The following is a 17,726-nucleotide window of genomic DNA, read 5'->3' as shown; positions in this document are numbered from 1 at the left end:
GGCGCCAGAAGCTGCTCTGGCTCTGCAGGACAAAGGTGCTGTTTTCCCCCCAAGCAGTTTAAATTTTGAATTCCAGACCCAACCTCATTATTTATCTGAGCTAAAAGATTATGGTTAGTGGTTATTTGTAATTACTCTACGTGAAAGATATGCCATGAGGCAAGAGGAGGCTTGATGTGCCCTGCACACAGAAGGGATTGGGAAGCAGTTACGGGAACATATGTGCCATCAGAGCCAGGGCTCGCTGGTGCTCCAAAGCCAACTCAAACCTGCATGGCCAGTGCTTTACTGGGGACACTCTGCCTTGGTACCAGGCCTTCTCCTCAATGCTGCCATGGCTTTATAGGCACTTTCAGCTCTCCAGTGGATCTGCGTTCCAGCTGTTGTTATTAATAGGAATGACATGGGCAATAACCATAATAAGGTGGAAAATCAGACTAATCCCATCCCCTGGGGTCTGCTGCTGTGCCCTGTCTGAGGCCAGGTGATCTCCTGCCTGCCAGGTGATACCTCTTCAAGAAAATGTGAACCAATGAAAAACAGAACAACCCAGTCCTAATGAACCTTTACATCTGTACCAACTCTCTACCTTTAATCTATATAAAGCTTCCAACCAAGTGTGACAGCCTTCCCAGAATATGGGGCTATCACAGGCTCTTGCTCCAATCAGCCTCTTTCAGCTGAAATCCAGCCATTGGTTAAATTCATCAAAGGGCTTGAAAGCAGAAAGGGAAATTCTTTTACTTGTGCTTAACCTTTGGGTGATTGCACCTCTTCAGAGAATAAGCAAATCAAGTGGAACTACCATTTGTTTGGTGAATGAGCCATGCAGAGACCCACTAAGATTTGGCATTATTCACTTTGTATAATTTCTGAAGAGAGGTTTAAAAATAGATCCACAATCAGAGGGACTGTTAGGAGATTATGCAAGAGCGAAGTGCAACGTGATGGGGTGGGGGGATGTTTTCTTGTACACTTCCTTTTGTCTGCTCCTTCAGCTGAGTGACCCTGTGGGGAAAACCACAGTGAGGTGTTGGACTGAAACACAAGGTACAGAACCCACTACTCCACTCCCCTCCTTGCTCCCTGTCCTGCTGGGGTTCCTCTGAGCGCTCATTTCTTTGAACACCAGCTCTTTGTATATCCTTGTTTGAAGATGTTTTGGTTCTGGAAGGGCCTGGTGAATACAGTGGGAAATTCTATTGTTATTTTACGGTGCTTTTATGTTGGCTGAATAAAGGGCATGTCTGTACAAGAACGGTGTGAACAAATGGCATCGACTCACCATGTTTCTCCATCTCCCCTCACAGCCTGCTCCTGTTCCTGCATCCCTCTCCTGTGGAGGAGTACACAGTTTATATAACGTTGATTTGAAAGGGAACTACCCAGAGCTTTTACTTTCTAATGTTAGAACTCTATTGATGTGGAAATAAATGATGTAACAGAGAGATATTTCCCTGTCTTAAGATTATTCATATTTCTAGAGGCCATAGTCCTGAAAACTTTGAGGTACCTAAAATTTCCTAAGGAGATAGTAACTGATGGTAGATATCTTTTGGGGGTTTTTTTGGGAAGGTAGCTCTTCATTAAATGCATTTTGGACTAGTGGGAAACTCTGTACTGGAAACTCAGTGCAGAATCTCGTGGGCTAACGATGATCATTTATCCCTGGAAGAGTATGGACAGGTAAGAGTGGTTTAAGTGACCAGTTTGTGCTCCCTTCAGTCTCCAGGGACCACTAAGTCTCCGATTCCTTTTTCAAGTTGGCCCATAAGAAGCCAGTAAGTGCTGATTAGTTGAAAACATTTAGCAAAATTTTGCAGTAGTGGCTGATTTCACTCAAACGTGTTTAATTCTCGGCTACCTCACTGTAGGCAGGGGCTGTGAGGGGGAGCAGCTGTTCTCCTCCAACTGTGTGTCCTGGCTTGGGAAGTGGGCAAAGTCAGGGAAAATGCACCAGATGCATCGGAGGTAGAGGCTCAACCATCCCCCAAAATAGTCTTACAGTTGGTCCCATCTTGAAGAGCTGGAGCAAAGTCCTTTTGCAGGGTCACAGTGGGTTCGTGGCTCACAGATTTAAACCCTGCCTGGGAGTTGTAACCCTTAGTTCAGAGGTCCCTTTGTAAATGTGCTTTAGGAAACCATCCTGGGTAGGGATCCTGGGCTTTTTTGATCCGGATGTGCTATGGATATGGACTGTGAGATAGGAGGGGACGTGGTGTGGGGGATCTGCTGCTGCAGGTGGGTCTTTCCAGGCACCCCCCTTGTCCTCCTCTCCTTTGGCTCCAGACCTGCTCTAGTAACAGGGTTAGGCAGAGTGATTCCACCAGGTCCTGTAACAGGGAGTTGTTCCAGTTATTCCTTCTAGTTTTTATTTTCCTGCTTAACTTCAACAGGGAGTTATTTTATCTTGATAGCAGTGCCACCAAGGCATGACCAGAAGAGAAAATGCAAAATCCTGAGTCAAACTACCACTTTTGAACTCCTTCCTTATATTCCTTGGAAGCTCCCCCTGAGGCATTAATGACAATCTTTCTCCTTTGGCTTTGGAAAGCGCGAGGGAAGAAGGAAACAGTTGGGATCATCAACCAGATGGGCCTTTCTGAACTTTCCCGGTGCTGGTGGGGACACTCTGCAGTATCCCTCCCATGACCTGCCCTGCTGGGCTGGGCTGGCACTGCCCGCGACTTGCGGAGTCCTCTGAGACACTTTATTTACTGTTTGTTGTTGTTGTCATTTTATTTTGGCAGCACCCCTTAATGTAATTCAGTATTTCCAGTGGCCACGTTCCATCCTGGAAATGACACTAGACTAGAAGAGAAAGCAAAATCCTCATGGACCTGAAGTAGGAATGATTTAATTCCTTCCCACTGACTTTGCTCACTGTTGTAAAGCACTCACCTGTTGTAGCTGAGTGGTGGGAGTGTCTTAAATAAGCATCTCTAGAGGAAGGGTTTGTGACTGAATTGTTGGAGGTTTGCAGGGGGCTTTGGAAACCTGTGGGGAAATTCCCTGGGAAGGTTGAAGTGTGTGTCATCCTGGTGATACAGGGATAACACCCCTTGTTCTTAGTGTGTTCCAGAAATGTGCCATAATTAAAGGGAACATTGTCCCTTTTCCCTTTTTTCTTTTCCTCATTAAGTCAATTCATTTGTGGTGCTGGGACATGGAAGTGGCCCCTCTCCTGTCTGTCCTGGAACTTACCTTTACCCATTCCCAGGTGTTTGCTGGGAGGTGAGGAAGGGCCCAAGGTAAGCAGTGACTTTCTCAGTAGTTAATCTGGTTTTCCGCCCACTGAGAAAGTTTTTTCTCCACCCCAGAAAGTGCTCTGGTGTCTCCTGTAAAACTGGCAACATTATTCTCAGGTCTGTTGTTCCAAAATGCTCCTGGCCGTTTCTGCACTGATGTTACATGGTGAAAGTGCCAAGGAATTTTCTCCTTGGGCTCTTTGGTTTGAACAACCAACTGACAAGAATAATTGATTTTAATAGGAGCTAGGACTTTCACCTGGAAGACAAACCGTGTTCAGGGTATGTCAGACTGAATGTACTTGTCACCTCCTGCATTTCTTCTCAGTGCCTCCCTCTTCTCCTGGGTAGGACACTTTGCCCAAGTATCTGTGTCCTCATTGTAAATTTTCAAGGCTGAGATTTTGTGAATTGTCCTGGTGGCCACAGAGAACATAACTCTATTTACAGCAACCTTCACCACACAGAAAACTGCTGGGTCTGGAAGAGTGCTGTTTAATATTTGACTATTCCTGTTGTGATTATTATGGTTAAATGCAGGTCTTTGTTACCCCGTTTTAGCAATGGACAAATTGTAGCTGGGACGAATGTAAGATGTTGGAAGTGCAAACTTCTGCATCAGCCAGTTAAACACAGAGAATTGTAATTTCTAGGGCATGATTCACCTGACTGGAAGGCGGATGGCTGAGATAGCCCAGATGAATCCCACTCCGTACGTGTCTCTTCACTGGTTAAAAAGGAGTCCAGATGAGTGGTCTGACCTGCTGTGTGGTAACACTGTGGGAGAAAAGTTCCTTTCAAGGTCTTTTGGCTCTGACCGCAGCACTAAGACCTGGCTTTGAAACCGAGAGACGTGAACTTTTTGGAGTGAAGAGCTCCTGTGTTGAATTCTCTCAGAAAATAATATTTCATTCTGACCTTTCTCCAGTTCATCATCTCCTGCTGCTGCAGATGTCAGGTCCTGTCTCCATATCCCTGCCCTGAGAGAGCTGGACAGCTCCACAGATGCAGCAAGATGTCTGGCAAGATAAATTAAACTGGATTCTCTCAATGGACTTAGCACGTGAGGGCTGGAACTCCAGTTCTGCCATCCCACCACCATCCTTTTTTTACAGGCTGAGCTGTGTTTCCATTCTGAAAGGCTCAGGCTTGCTTGCAGGATTCCTGGCACGTGGATCCCTCCTTGGGCCAACAATAAGGACCAGGGGCTAGGAGGGAACAGCCAGAGGGACCTTTCTTCTGTGGCTGGCACGAGGCACTGAGAACCAAGGCCTTAGAGCCTTCCTCCTTGAGATCAAGAAGCACCTTGCAAAGCCACCCCAGCTTCTGACATCCCCTGAAAGCACCTTTCAGAGCTCTGTGTTGACAGCAGAAAAAGGCCGAGGTGTCACCCCCTCATCCCTGTCTGTCCCTCTGCAGTCCCTGCCAGCCCTCAGAGCTGGGATTTTGTGCCTCGGGCTCGGAAATGCGTTTTTGCCGAGTAGGCAAGGAGGGTTTAAAACACAGTCCCTCTGAAGTTTGGTTTCGGTGACGTTTCTGTGGCAGTTTGTGCCCAGAACTGCCTGTGTGTGAAGTGACAGCAAAGTCTATGTCAGCTGAAGCAGAAACAGCAGGAACAGGGCTCCTGCATAACAGCTCCATTCCTGGTTCCTCATCACTGCAAAACGGACTAAAATACCCAATGGCATTAACAAAAGGAGCAAGTGTCAGGCCAACCCGAGTCATTTTTTGACAAGAAAACTGATTTTCCAGCCAAAGAGAATGTACCCTGCTGCATTTACTTAGATAAGCTGAATACAAGATCCCAGTGAGCCACGGGTGGAAGGTGGCCAAGGGCAAAGGGGGACATGTGAGGTATTACTGCAGGATTTCTGTGACGCTGGAATAAATTTTTCATGCTGTTTCACAGATCTCTGGTAAGGTCTCTTTGGGAATAGTATTTACAGTTCTGGTCATCTGTGTTCAGGGAAGATGCAGGGAAAGTACCTGGATGCCTGAAAGGGCTGGTGGAATGCCAGTGGGGAAGGAAGAGCTCTGGACCAGGACAGGGCTGGAAGGGCAAAACTTGCTTAACCTGGATAACCACACTTGGACAGGGTCCATAAATACAGAACCCTCGATCTAGAGCAGAGCAAGGGGTGGTGAGGAAGCACAGAAACATGGCACTACCTTGATCTGAGCACTCAGATGTAGCACTGGAATCAGAAATCAATCTCTATAACTGTTGTTTCTCCAGGTGTAGTTACCCTGCTTTGCTGAGCCAGGGCCCAGCACGGGGGGAACTGGGGGTCCATCACCATCTGACTCCAGGTGCCGCTCATTGGGATGGGACCCTCTGGTGCCCAGCTGTTTCCAGCTCTGTGTCCAAAGCCCAGGCACAGGATAACCCCATGCTAAAGCAGGAGATGCCTCTGCCATGACTTCAACCGTGAGCTGGGTCCATTGCTTGACTCTTCAGTGAGAGCTTGTCACTGACCTGTGTGTGTGTTTGCTGTCTGATGTCAGGAGATCTTGTGAGGCTCAGGTGTACAAGTCCCCTGTGTGATACAGCCATGTTTCTTTTACAGCTGATTTTGAATTAAAAAAGGATGATTTGTCAAAATGGAAGTTGGAGGAATATTATTTTACTTTGCTACAGGAACAAGAGGGGCCCACTGCCTAGGTCTGTCTGGGTTTTGAGGACGAAAGTTAAGCCTTGTAGATCTTGCTGCATTATGTACAACTGACTAATAACTGAAGAGCTGGAAGTGCAGCTCTGATTGTCCCAAACCCAAGGAGCTTGATTTCTTAAAGGAAAGCCAGTTCAAGGCAAATGGTAAATCAGGTCTTTTAATCTGTTGACTGGATTGCCTGTAGGACACGAATGTCCTTCTCTTTTTATGCCAAGAACCCTCAAGCAGTGCTAGAAGGTTCCTTTCTAGCAAGCTCTCAGTGTGCAGGTAGTGATTAGCAGGTGTTTTGGAAAGCCAGACTTAGGAAAAAGCCATTAAGAGCTCTGTAACCGTTGCTTCTACAGTTGCATAACCTCTGTGATGGGCTTGTGTGCTTTGTGTTCCCTGCCTGAGCTGACAGGACACTGTGGCTGGAAAAACTTCACCACGTGGAAGGTCTATAATGGTCTGTAATAGTCCAGTGCTGAGCTCTGTCCCTGTGAGCTGAAACTGTGACTTGGAGGCAAACCCAAGTCCGTGTTCAGGGCGTCTCAGTGGCAGAATTAATGAGCGAGGTTCAGGATGGCCCTGACAGGCTAATAAGCATATGGGTGAAGTGTGTGTTTGCTGAGGCAGCCTCACTGCTCAGTGCAGAGTTCCTGCAGTGGGCAAAACACAAACACAATTTACTATTCTGTTAAAAAATACTCAACTGCCATTCAGAGGAGCAGTGGGTGTCCCGGGCATGGATGGATGGTTTCTGTGGAAGCACAAGCAGCAGCGTTCGGATCAGTCCCTCCTGCCAGCATTCAGCAGGAGTTTCATATCTATCACAGCACTGAGGCTGACAGAGCTCAAGAAGGGTTTGGGTGATACTCTGGGGCACAGTGTGACTCTTGGGGATGGTCCTGTGCAGGGCTGAGGGCTGGACTCGATGACCCTTGTGGGGCCCTTCCAGCTCAGCACGTTCTGTGGTTGCGTGTGATTCTGTGAAACTCGGTGGCTCTCAGTGCCATGGTGCTGGCCCAGCTCTGAGGCTCGACATGGAGGGGTGTTCCGTAGGTTCTGTCAGACACCAAGGTGGGCTCAGTACAGTTTCCAGCGGGCAGGTCTCTGCACTGTCAGCACAGCCAGTGCCAGCAGGTTTCCCTGAGCTGGCTGTGCCCCAGGCCAGGTCTGGAGCAGGTCATCGAGGTGCCACTGTGCTCTTCTGAGCTGCTGGAGAGCTGGAGGATGTCAAAAACAAGGGATGTCAGTACATCACCAGCACTAAAATGGGGAACTTCCACTTTAAAAAAAAAGTGTTCTTCTAGTTACATGTGCTGCCTTTCCTTGGATTTGCATGGAAAGCCTCCTGAGCCTCTGACATTCCGACCGAGCAAACTTGCTCTGAAGTGAGAATTCCTTTGCAGGAGGACACTATCGCTTGGTTTTGTTCCATTTTTGGGAACTGTGTATTCTGCTGGTGGAACTGTCCCTGGAAGCCATGTCCCTGCCAGATGTGCATGCTCCTAACACAGCGTGGTGGTGGGAAGGAGGTGGTGCTGCTGTCCCAGGAGCTGGGACATTGCCCGGTGGGGAGCAGGATGGTGGGCTGTGGAGCACACGGTGTGAGGGTGGCATTACCATGGATTGGGATGAGGGCAACTGTTTGCCGTTTTGCTGAGTGCTTTGCTGTGTCTGTGCTGTGCACGTGAGAGTGCTGGGGATCAGGGCATGCATTGACTATGGTTTTCTGTTTCCCAAGCTGATCAGTGGTGGTTCCATTGTAAGTGCTGAGGCAGTATGGGATCACGTCACCATGGCCAACCGGGAGTTGGCGTTTAAAGCAGGAGACGTTATCAAGGTCCTGGATGCTTCCAACAAGGACTGGTGGTGGGGTCAGATCGATGATGAAGAAGGATGGTTTCCAGCCAGCTTCGTGAGGGTGAGTGACTTTCCTCTTTTTCCTGCTGTAATGAATCACTGCTGATTAGAGCATCAAGGAACTGAGTTGTTGCTGTGTTTGTTCTGCTTAATTCCACTGTGTCTGTCTTCTGTCAAAAAATGGGGAGCAAGGAAGGTTTCAAAAGAAATTAGAGGGGTAGAGGGAGGCTGGAATAGGTGTTGGCTCTGGTTTTCTATGCTCTTGGGATATGAAGTGGCCTTTGCTATGTGTCTATTGTAGCCTTTCTTCTTAAGCAGTTCTTTGTAAAACCAGTTCAGTTTTGTGGTGCCTGCAAGTATATGGTTTGGTGGGGCTTAGAAGTTCACCAGGCTACAGGGGATGCCCTTGGAAATGTTCAGGGCCAGGCTGGACTTGGAGCAACCTGGTCTAGTAGAACATGTCCCTGCTCACGGCAGGGGGTGGAACAAGGTGAGCTTTAAAGTCCCTTTAAACCCAAACCATTCCATGATTCTGTCATCTAGATGAGCTTTGTGTGGCACAGGGAGGTGTCAGCCCTCCCCTTTTCCAAAGCGCTGCTGCATTTTGACTCTTCAGCAGTTTTGGATGTAAAATTACTTCACCAGTTAGTCTGTGACCAGCTCTGGTTATTTTTTTAAGGAGATAACCATTTTGTCTCTGTTTTTCTGCTGTAGTAGGTTTTCTGTCCCAGCCATCCCCAGTGATGATCCAACCTTTTAGAAATAAGGAGGATTTGAGCATTTAATGGGTTTTTTTTGCTCACTATGTGATAAAAGTGCAAAGGGTTAAGAAGATGCCCTTTCTGCTATAGTCAGCTCCTATCACATTTATTTGGGTGCTCCTGAGCCTTCCTCAGGGAGTCAAGATGTCACCTTTGACCTACTGCAGTTCTCTGTCCTCTCTCTTCTGCCGAGGGTTCAAGAGGCAGGATCAGAGATTTAATTCCTTTAGAAGCTTAGGAAATACGGTCCAAAAAATGAATCACAGAATCAGCCGGGTTGGAAAAGACCCCTGAGATCATCCAGTCCAACCCTTGATCCAACCCCGCCGTGGTTCCCAGCCCATGGCACTGATGCCACATCCAGTCTCAACTTAAACACCTCCAGGGACGGTGGCTCCACTCCCTCCCTGGGCAGCCCATTCCAGTGTCTGATCCCTCTCTCCATAAAAAATTCCTTCACAATATCCAACCTAAACCTCCTCTGGCACAGCTGAAGACCCAGCCCTCTTGGCCTACTGCTGCTTCCTGGGAGAAGAGCCCGACCCCCACCTGGCTCCCCCCTCCTGTCAGGGAGTTGCAGAGAGTGAGGAGGTCTCCCCTGAACCTCCTCTTCTCCAGGCTCAACAACCCCAGCTCCCTCAGCCTCTCCTCACAGCACTTGTGCTCCACTCCCTTCCCCAACCTCGCTACTCTTCTCTAGAGCTGCTACAGCCCCTCCATGTCCTTCCTGAGCTGAGGGCCCAGAGCTGGACACAGCACTCCAGGGGTGGCTAAGAAATCACAAAGATTTCTTTTGCCTTGTAAGATTGTGTGAGATGTGACTCTTTCCCACCCTTCCAGGCCATTTGACGAGCTTGGTAGTGGCAAGGGGAGGACTGTTCTCCCTCAAACATGCACTGAAGACATTCTGCATCCCAAGGAGATTCTGTGTTTGCTTTGGTTCTCTGCCTGTCTCACCTTCTTCTCTGAACCCTCCCTCTTCTGGGCATCCCTGAATCGTCAGCATCTCTGTGTCATTGATCACTTCACCTGGGAAATAGCCGCGGGGATTAGGAAAATTGGGTAAAAATGTATAATGTGGTTTTTCCTCTGGTGTTACAGTGACCACCAACGAGGAACTCAGACCTTTGCTTGCTGCTGCCTCCCCAGCACACAATTTTGTCCCCTGTGATAGTCAGGGTGCAGCTCTTGGGTCTCTCCCAGGACCGGCCAGTGCCAAGAGCAAGAGATCAGTGGCTGGAACTGGAGCCTGGGCTGCCTGAAAAAGTTTATGCTGTTATTCTTTCCCAGAATAATAACAATTTTGTGAGTCTGGCCCTGCAGCCAGTGGAGGCAACAAGTCTGGAAAATGGATTTGTATCAGGTGTGATGGAGGTGAAAACCTTCCTGCAGAAACACTCCCACCTGTGTCCCTAACACATCTCCTCTGCTGCAACTGGAAAGGCTGAACAAGAACAATCTGTCTCATTATTTTTGCTTGATTTAGAGACTAAATGTTCTGGGCCAGTTTAACTTCTCAGTGCATTGACCATTGCTGTTTTCTTTGTGATTCTGGGGAGAAGATTTACCCCGCCTTTTTGTGTGATGTCATAAACATCCTGTTCGCAGGAGGTTTGAGAATAGTCTGCTTTTGCACTGCCCTGTTTTCTGAAAACACCACACTGAATGAGCAAGTCCCAAAATTATTTTGAATATTGAATGAGCAGCTGAATGAGCAAGTCCCAAACCCATGGATCATTCGACTTGGCTGAACTCTCCATCTCTCCCTACACTTTTCAAAGGCTGGGAGGATGGGTTTAGAAACTGAGAAAAACAAAGGAGACGAATGAGTGAATCTCAGACTGTTGTATACAAGTGTATGATCGACGTCCTGGAGCAACCCTTGGTGCTGAGCATCACGGTGGCCTTGCCAGGCAGGTTTCTTGCTCCTTCTGTCTAAAGTCACAACCCTGTGGCTTCACTTTTCTCCAGTGAGATCAATCCTTCCGTCAGCTCTGCCAGGGGCTGGCTTGGCTATTCCATGTAGGAGACACTTGCTGAGGGTGGTCTGGGACCAGCCGCTGCCCTGAGACAGACTGATGCACCCCTGAAGGGGAGCACTGCCTGGCTCTGCTGCCCTGAGTGAGAATAATATTTAAAAATAAGAGCTTTGGCCCATTTTGTCCACAGGTCTTCAAGGGAGGCTGGAGGGGAAGATTTGCCCCCCGGGTTTCCAAAGCAGCTGAATAAGAACTAAAAGAACTGAGAGAAGAGCAGCTGATCTCTCTTTCATCATGAGGAGGCTGGGTTTTTCTCTGTTTTATTTTGAGCCATGATGCCAGAAAACTGCCTGATTTAGCCTGGGTGGTTCTAGTTTTACTTGCAAAATAATTGCTTTTCTTTATATTTCTCTTATGCAAGTACCAGGAGGAAAAGAGAACAACAGCATGTTGAATAGCAGAATAGGAATAGCATACAAGTGAAGGATGTCAGACAGACTAGGCAGGTATAAAAACAAATAGGAATAATTTTAGGATATTTTAGACTTCAGGACTCTTGTAAGTACTAACAGTGACTGCAGCAGAAGATCACTGCCCAGTTGGGTTCCTCTGAAAGTCCTTTGGATCACTTCTGAGGACAAAACTGGGCCGCAAACCTAGTTTGCAATGAGATGTCTGACGCTTCTTGCTCTCCAGCCAGATCATCTGAAAACCTTTGGCAAAGCACTTGGCACTCACGAAATCTCATAGCAGGAAACTTCACATTTGGAAGTGGAGAGGAAAACAGGAACCTGCTGATTCCCTTGGCCTTCTTTCCACACAGAGTCAGGGGGTGGCACACAAAAATTCCCTGCGCATGCAGGAGTTGTTGTCTCCATGCTCACACCTGCAGTAATCCTCTCGTAGCTTGAGACTTGGCTGGAAGAAAGGGGGAGAGAGGAAAACCATAGAGTTTTGGGAGCACAACAACTCTCAAGGAGAAAGTGGATGATAAAGCAGTGCTTTTTGGGGAAAAGAAAAAGCACAACATAGGAGAAGCAAAATTTGGAGTTAGTAGGGAATGGTCATTGGTTTCTGCAGGGAACTGCTGCACTCAAGGAGAAGGTTATGAAAACCCATGAGTCAGAAAGGGGGATAAGAACTCCAGAACTAAATTTAAGGCTCAGTAATGAGCTGTTTAGGACAAGTGAAGGTATCTGTGTGTATTTTAGTGCACATTATCCAGGGATCCTGGGCACCCACAGGGTGCAGCCGTCAACCCCATGATTACTGCATGTTGTATTTGAACGTCCTGTGAACTTCAAGTGGTCTGGAAGGTTGGGAGGTGCAACTGGAAAAACCAGCAGGAATTTTAAACAGGAATTTTAAACTTCCCGTTTAAAACTGTGGAGGACAAAACCCCCATATCCTAAGTTGTAGAGTTGAATTTACTGGTCTGTACCCTCTGAAAAGATTAGAAATGAAGTTAAACTTGATTCATCACTAATTCATTAAGGTAACTAACTGGGTTGATATCACTTACATACAGTGTACCAACTAAAACTCCTATTTCTGGGAAGCACAGGATTCTTAAAATTGTTAATACAAGTATTATATATATATATATATATATATATATTTGCATAGCAGCACATCCAGCATTGACATGTGCTCAAAAAAATAGGCTTAGTGTTGGTAGGGAGGGATTTACAGTACAGAGTAACAGTGCTGCACATGGATCCATTGTTGTACCTTGAGGTCTTCTTTAGAAAACACAGTAAGTCTCAAACCAAAATTTTGCTTGCAGAGCCCCACATCATCATCCCAAAGGGCCCAGGTGAGGCACTCCAAGCACAGGAAGTCAAATGGCTTTGTGTTTGGGCTCTGATATATTTCCACTGAAAAAGAAATAAAACAAGTGAAGCTCATGAACGTTTAGTGCAGTGGAATCTTCCTGCAGAGATGTGGCAGAGTGTACCTGTCCTGGGCAGAGGGGGGGATTTATTCCTCTGTAAAGCTCTCTTTAGTCTTCTTGGATCCAAGAGGCAGACTGAGTTTCCAGAATGTATTTCTTCTCAACTCATCAGCAGTGAGTCTACCTTCCTTATGTTAGGAAGCCAAGGTAAAGAGCAAAGCTGGAGCTGAGGAGGTTTTACTGCAGCTTCATGCAGTGCCTGAGTTGTTGTGCAGAAATGAAGGGTCCTCCCAAGGCCTGAGCAGGGAGGATGTCTGAATTCTTTGTGTGCTGTACCTCTTCCAAGAGAAGATGCAGGGGTGGAGGAGGGCAGCACCATGTTCTCTCTCACCATTGCCTTGGTTCCCTCAAGTGTTGTAATTTTAGATTGATTTTCCTGCCGAAAAGCTGCCTTTGACCCACTTTATTTTCTGCTGCTAAAGGAGAAGTGCTGGATAAATTGGAATGAGCTTTTAAGGTGCTGTGGAGGAGGAGACTCTAAACTCAGAGCCTTGTCCCAGGGCCTGGCAGCTCGTATCTTTATTGGGTACGTGGTTTTCGTTTTTATTGTAGGAGTTGTGACTGCTCTGTACTGCAGGTGTAATTCCAAGAGCCAGCCACATCTGCTGCTTTTTGCCTTTAAAATCTGATTATATCTTGATACAGCAGCTCATCACTCACCTGCTCTTCTCTTTGCTGCAGTCCCTGCATTAGCATTCCCTTAGCATAGGTGGCAGTGGCACCAAGATGAGATTTGCAGAGGAAAGAGGGTGGTGCTGAGGTGGCATCACCTGTTGGACATGCAGAGTGGGATGTGCTGCAGTGCCTGCTGCAGTCACTGCCTTCTAAAGGAGATTTTATTCTCCCGTGGCAAATCCAGCGTAAAAATAGCTCTGGTGGAGGTCTGGGCACAGCACAGAGACAGGATGGGCTGAAGAAGTTTGGGGTTTTTTAAAGTCAAGCAGCATTTGAGCCCCAAGTGCTGCCTGTGCTGCTGCAGCCACCGGGACCGCACAGCTCGTGCCACCCAGACAGGTCCCATCCCTCGGGTCCCCACAAGGGCAGGCACTGGCACTTTGCCCTCTACAAGCTGCCTTGCGGGTGCAAAACCAGAGTTTTGAGGCCATTCTTTGAGTCAGGCAAACCACGCACAAATCTTCACAGCCTGCCTTCCCTGTCCCCTGCCAAGGGGGTCATGAGGGAAGAGCCTTCCCCTTCGCAGGGGTCTGCAGTGAGCTCAGAGCTTTCATTCCTGTCCCTTGTACCATCACACAGTAGGGGCTTTTGGTTTTGGGGAAATGGGGAGGGCTGAGCCCTAATTCCCAGTATTACGATGGATAAAACAAAGCACATCCACTTTATTGCAGTGTCCAAGACATTTTTGCTACATGGTGGAGCTCCAACCCCCGGGAGTCTGTGCATTTGGAATGCAGGAAACAGGGAGTAAGCACAGGGCCAGTTCCTTGGAGCTATTTTTGTTCACCTTTCATGGATGCAGAGCCTGAAGCTGGCCCTATAGAATCCCCTACTCTTTCCTCTTCCAGAAATAAGGGTATTTCGCACCTTGGGTAAAGGGAATTTCTGAGGCTGGGAACAGAGAGTTTTAGAGGGGAGAGCAAGAACTGGAAGTGGTTTTGCAGGAAGGAAAGAGAGGATATCCAGGAGCCTGTGAACTGGAGGAAAGCGAAGGATGGTGAGGCTGGAGGCAGATTACACAGGGAGAAATTCAGGCTGCAGAAGAAAATAGTGGTGGGACCACGGGAGGAAAAAGAGCAACTTGCTTCAACTACTTTTCCTTCTACTGACAGACGTCCTGTTCCTTGTCCTGGAAGAGGATACAGGGAGGTGGGCTAGTTTTCCAGCAAACAGCATCCCACCCACAGTCCTGCAGCAGGGCAGGGGGCTAGGGCTGGCCAGGGGAGGACACTCAGGTCCTCACTCCTCTCTGGAGGCAGGGAAGGGGAAACACCTCTGCAGAGCCCAGGCCAGGCTGTGCTCCCTCCTGAGGGCAGGGAGAGGCTGTGCCTGGACCACTGGAGTGACACCAGGAGACTGATGATGCTTTACTTATGCAAAGCTCTGCACCGTGAGCCCTCCTTGATTGCAAATAAGTAAGTGATCTTCTTAATCCAGTGTCAGTCCAGCGGAGCGGGAATGTGACACAGGGCCCATGGCTGCAAACGAGGCACAGCACCAGCAACAACCAGCTCGGGGGGGGAGGGAAAGGGGCAAATCCTGCCGAGCAGGGCAGCGTGGCCAGGTGGGAAATAGTCCTGTGGTGCAGCAGATTCCTGGAGGGTATTGGAGCCTCTGACACTGCTGAGCAGTTGTAGGGCCAGTGACACTGTAATCCACTGTCGGTACCAGGTGTTGGTGAAGGCTGGGCTGCTCACACTGGTGCTGGTTATAAAATCACTGGTGAGCAGATTCCCTGGAATGGCAACAGCTCTCTGGAAAGATCTCCATGTGTCATTAATCTGCCACGTTATTTAATTGTGAGCTGGGATCCGGAATGGCACATTATCTGCTAGTTTTGTCCTTGTGAGTATCCACTGAATGGAGATTAATAATCCAGATGGCTGGTAAAATGTTTGTTTTATTGTGGTTTCTGATTAGCATGAGATGATCAGTCCTCAGTGCCTATTCAAGTAAAATGTCCTCTACATACAGTGCATGCACTCAGCAGGTTCAATATGCAATAATTGCAGGTCAGCTCATGCTGGACCAGTGCCCTTGGGTGAATTTATGCACCATTGGGTATAGCTGCAAATTGATGAATCAGATTTATAGAATTTTATATCATAGAATCACAGAATGGTTTGGGTTGGAAGGGACCTTAAAGATCATCCAGTCCCAGCCCCTGCCATGGGCAGGGCCACCTCTCACTAGCCCAGGTTGCTCCAAGCCCCATCCAACCTGGCCTTGGACACTTCCAGGGATGGGGCAGCCACAGCTTCTCTGGGCCAGGGCCTCCCCACCCTCACAGGGAAAAAATCCTTCCCAATATCCCATCTAACCCTGCCCTCTGGCAGTGGGAAACCATTCCCCCTTGTCCTGTCCCTCCAGGCCCTTGTCCCAGATCCCTCTCAGGCTCTCCTGAAGCCCCTTTAGGCCCTGGAAGGGGCTCTCAGTTCTGTAACCACCTTGTCAAAGATCACTAAATTTACCAGGCACAATTTTCCCTCAGTGCAGCCACGTTGACTCTCATGAGTCACCTTCTTGTTTTCCATGTGCCTTAGCTTGTTTTCCAAGAGGATCTGCTCCATGATCTTGCTGGGCACCGAGGTGAGCCTGACTGGCCTGTAGCTCCCTGGGTCTTCCTTTTTTCCCTTTTTAGGATATCAATCACACAGAGCATAAACTAGCACAATGCAATGATCAGCTGTCCCTGGCTCCCAGAGCTGGTCCTTAGGGAAAAGGGGCTTTTTTATGTCACTGTTTTCCTTTCATCTGCCTCTGCAAGTTATTCCATTACGCAGGAGCTGGTCATGACTTCCCAATTAGGGTTGAATTTTGAAATAGGACTGGGAGCCTCATGATAAACCTGTTCCTCTCCATGTGTACTGTGGCCTTTCGATGGGAAACATCACATAGGATGAGCATTATGCAACTTGAATTTTTTCCCTCTGTAGTTTTTGTTGGTTTCTTTTAATTAATTCTTGACACAAAGCGTTTGAAATGGCTCTTGGGGCAGACTTTTGTTGTTTTGATGCCAAGCGTTTTTCATGGCATGGGGGGAACCCACACAGTGCTGTGTTATTTCACAGCCTGGGATGTCTTGCATTGCAGAGGTGTTTAAAGGGACACTGAAGGCTGATTTATTGTTGTAGGGTTGTTGATGGTTGGTGAACAGCTGTTGTTATTTATTTTTAAAAACCCAGTGGCAATGGATGCAGTAATTTAGTCTGGTGTCCTAACCCCCTGTCTGTGCCAAGCCACAGCCCTGGAGTGCTGAGGAGGACAGGACAGGAGCCTGGAGAGGCTTCTTGAAATCCAAGTGAGCAGCAGAGCTGACGAGCTGCCAGGGAACTGACATCCCATCTCTGCTCCGTGGAAAGCCCCACAGGAGCTTCCCAGGAGTGGCAGCCACCCATCCTGAGCTGGAAAGGCTGGGGAGATGGTGTGAAACTGGGAGAAAACTAGAGTTATGAAGTTTCTTTTATAAAAAATAGGGGTATTTGCACTGGGAAGAGGGTACATCTGTGTGTTTGTGTCCAGTGCACATTGGAAAGATGGGGAGGAGATGGACCTTTTCCCATCAGTGGGATCTCAGCTGTTCTCCACAGGAAGGAGGTCTGGCATTTCAGGCAGGAGAGCATTTTTGGGAGAGTCACATGTGTCTGAAACATAGTGAACACCCTCCTTACAGGTGACTGGGCTAAAATAGGAATGCTGCAGCGCTTTCTAAATCAACTAAATATGACATTTAATAAGTTTCTGGGCAAAGCCAGCATCACCCCCGTTTGCTGTTCCAGCTGGCTGTCACCGGCAGTGCCGGCGCTTCGGTCGGAGCGAGCGGGTCAGTGAAGCAGAGAGGATCCAGCTTGGGGTGGTGGCTCTGGGACACAAGACACAGTTAACTCTTTAAGTGCCACCTCCTCATATCCCTGCATGTCCCAACTTCTCCCCAGGATTTGAGGGCTGGAGGTGCGAAACCAGTATCAGACCCCAGGTCTGTCTAACCAGGTTGATGCTCATGGATAAGTACAAGAGCTTGGGGAGCCCACAAGATGCATTTAAGTCCATATTTAATGTCTGCCTGGGTTTGTCTGTGATTATCCCTGGTTTTAGGTGGGGAAAGCCTCCTCTAGTTTCAGTGACTGGCCCAAGGTCAGTGGCAGAGCTGCCAGTGTGCCTCAGCTTTGGTGAGTCATGGTCCAAACTTCAAACGATACCCTGGAAGAATGACCCAGACTGGAATTTCAGAGAGCTTTAGAGGCTAAGGCAGAAAGCAGGAGTGTTTGAGCAGCACAGTGGGATTCATCCTTCCAGCAGCTGAGGCTGGAGAGCATAGGGTAGGAGGCACCTTCAGCTTCCTCTGGGCCCGATAAAACTGTTGCATTTGTTTTTAATCTAAGGCAGAAGTCGTCTAGACTAGAACTGTGGTTTCTGTCCTTTTGGGAACATGAATCCTGGCAGGAAGGAGCAAAAATTTCATTAAGGAAAAAATCAGGACTCCTGAGGTTCCCAAATGAGGAAGGAGGGAGTGTTCCTGCCATTCACAAAAGGCAGACAGAATCTGAGAAATCATGGAAGTTTGCAAGCTTGCTGTTTGCCTTGGAGTTTCA

The 17,726-nt window shown here is 48.1% G+C and overlaps 1 protein-coding gene across 12 annotated transcripts in view; it reads left to right on the top strand.

The window, feature by feature from the left end:
* The window catches only part of ARHGEF9 (Cdc42 guanine nucleotide exchange factor 9), a 186,388-nt gene that overhangs the window by 108,426 nt on the left and 60,236 nt on the right, over positions 1–17,726 (top strand). For all 12 annotated transcript variants that reach the window (XM_039384799.1, XM_039384800.1, XM_039384798.1 and 9 more), the window contains one exon: positions 7,647–7,826. In XM_039384799.1, coding sequence (XP_039240733.1) covers positions 7,647–7,826 — 180 coding nt within the window. The remainder of the gene's footprint in view (positions 1–7,646; positions 7,827–17,726) is intronic.

The sequence above is a fragment of the Pipra filicauda genome, unplaced genomic scaffold (genome assembly GCF_003945595.2).
Source record: "Pipra filicauda isolate LSUMZ 115617 unplaced genomic scaffold, ASM394559v2 scaffold377_size797966_pilon, whole genome shotgun sequence".
NCBI classification, from domain to species: domain Eukaryota; kingdom Metazoa; phylum Chordata; class Aves; order Passeriformes; family Pipridae; genus Pipra; species Pipra filicauda.
Note: the sequence above shows the minus strand (reverse complement) of the source record. Positions and strands in the feature narration are given on the sequence as shown.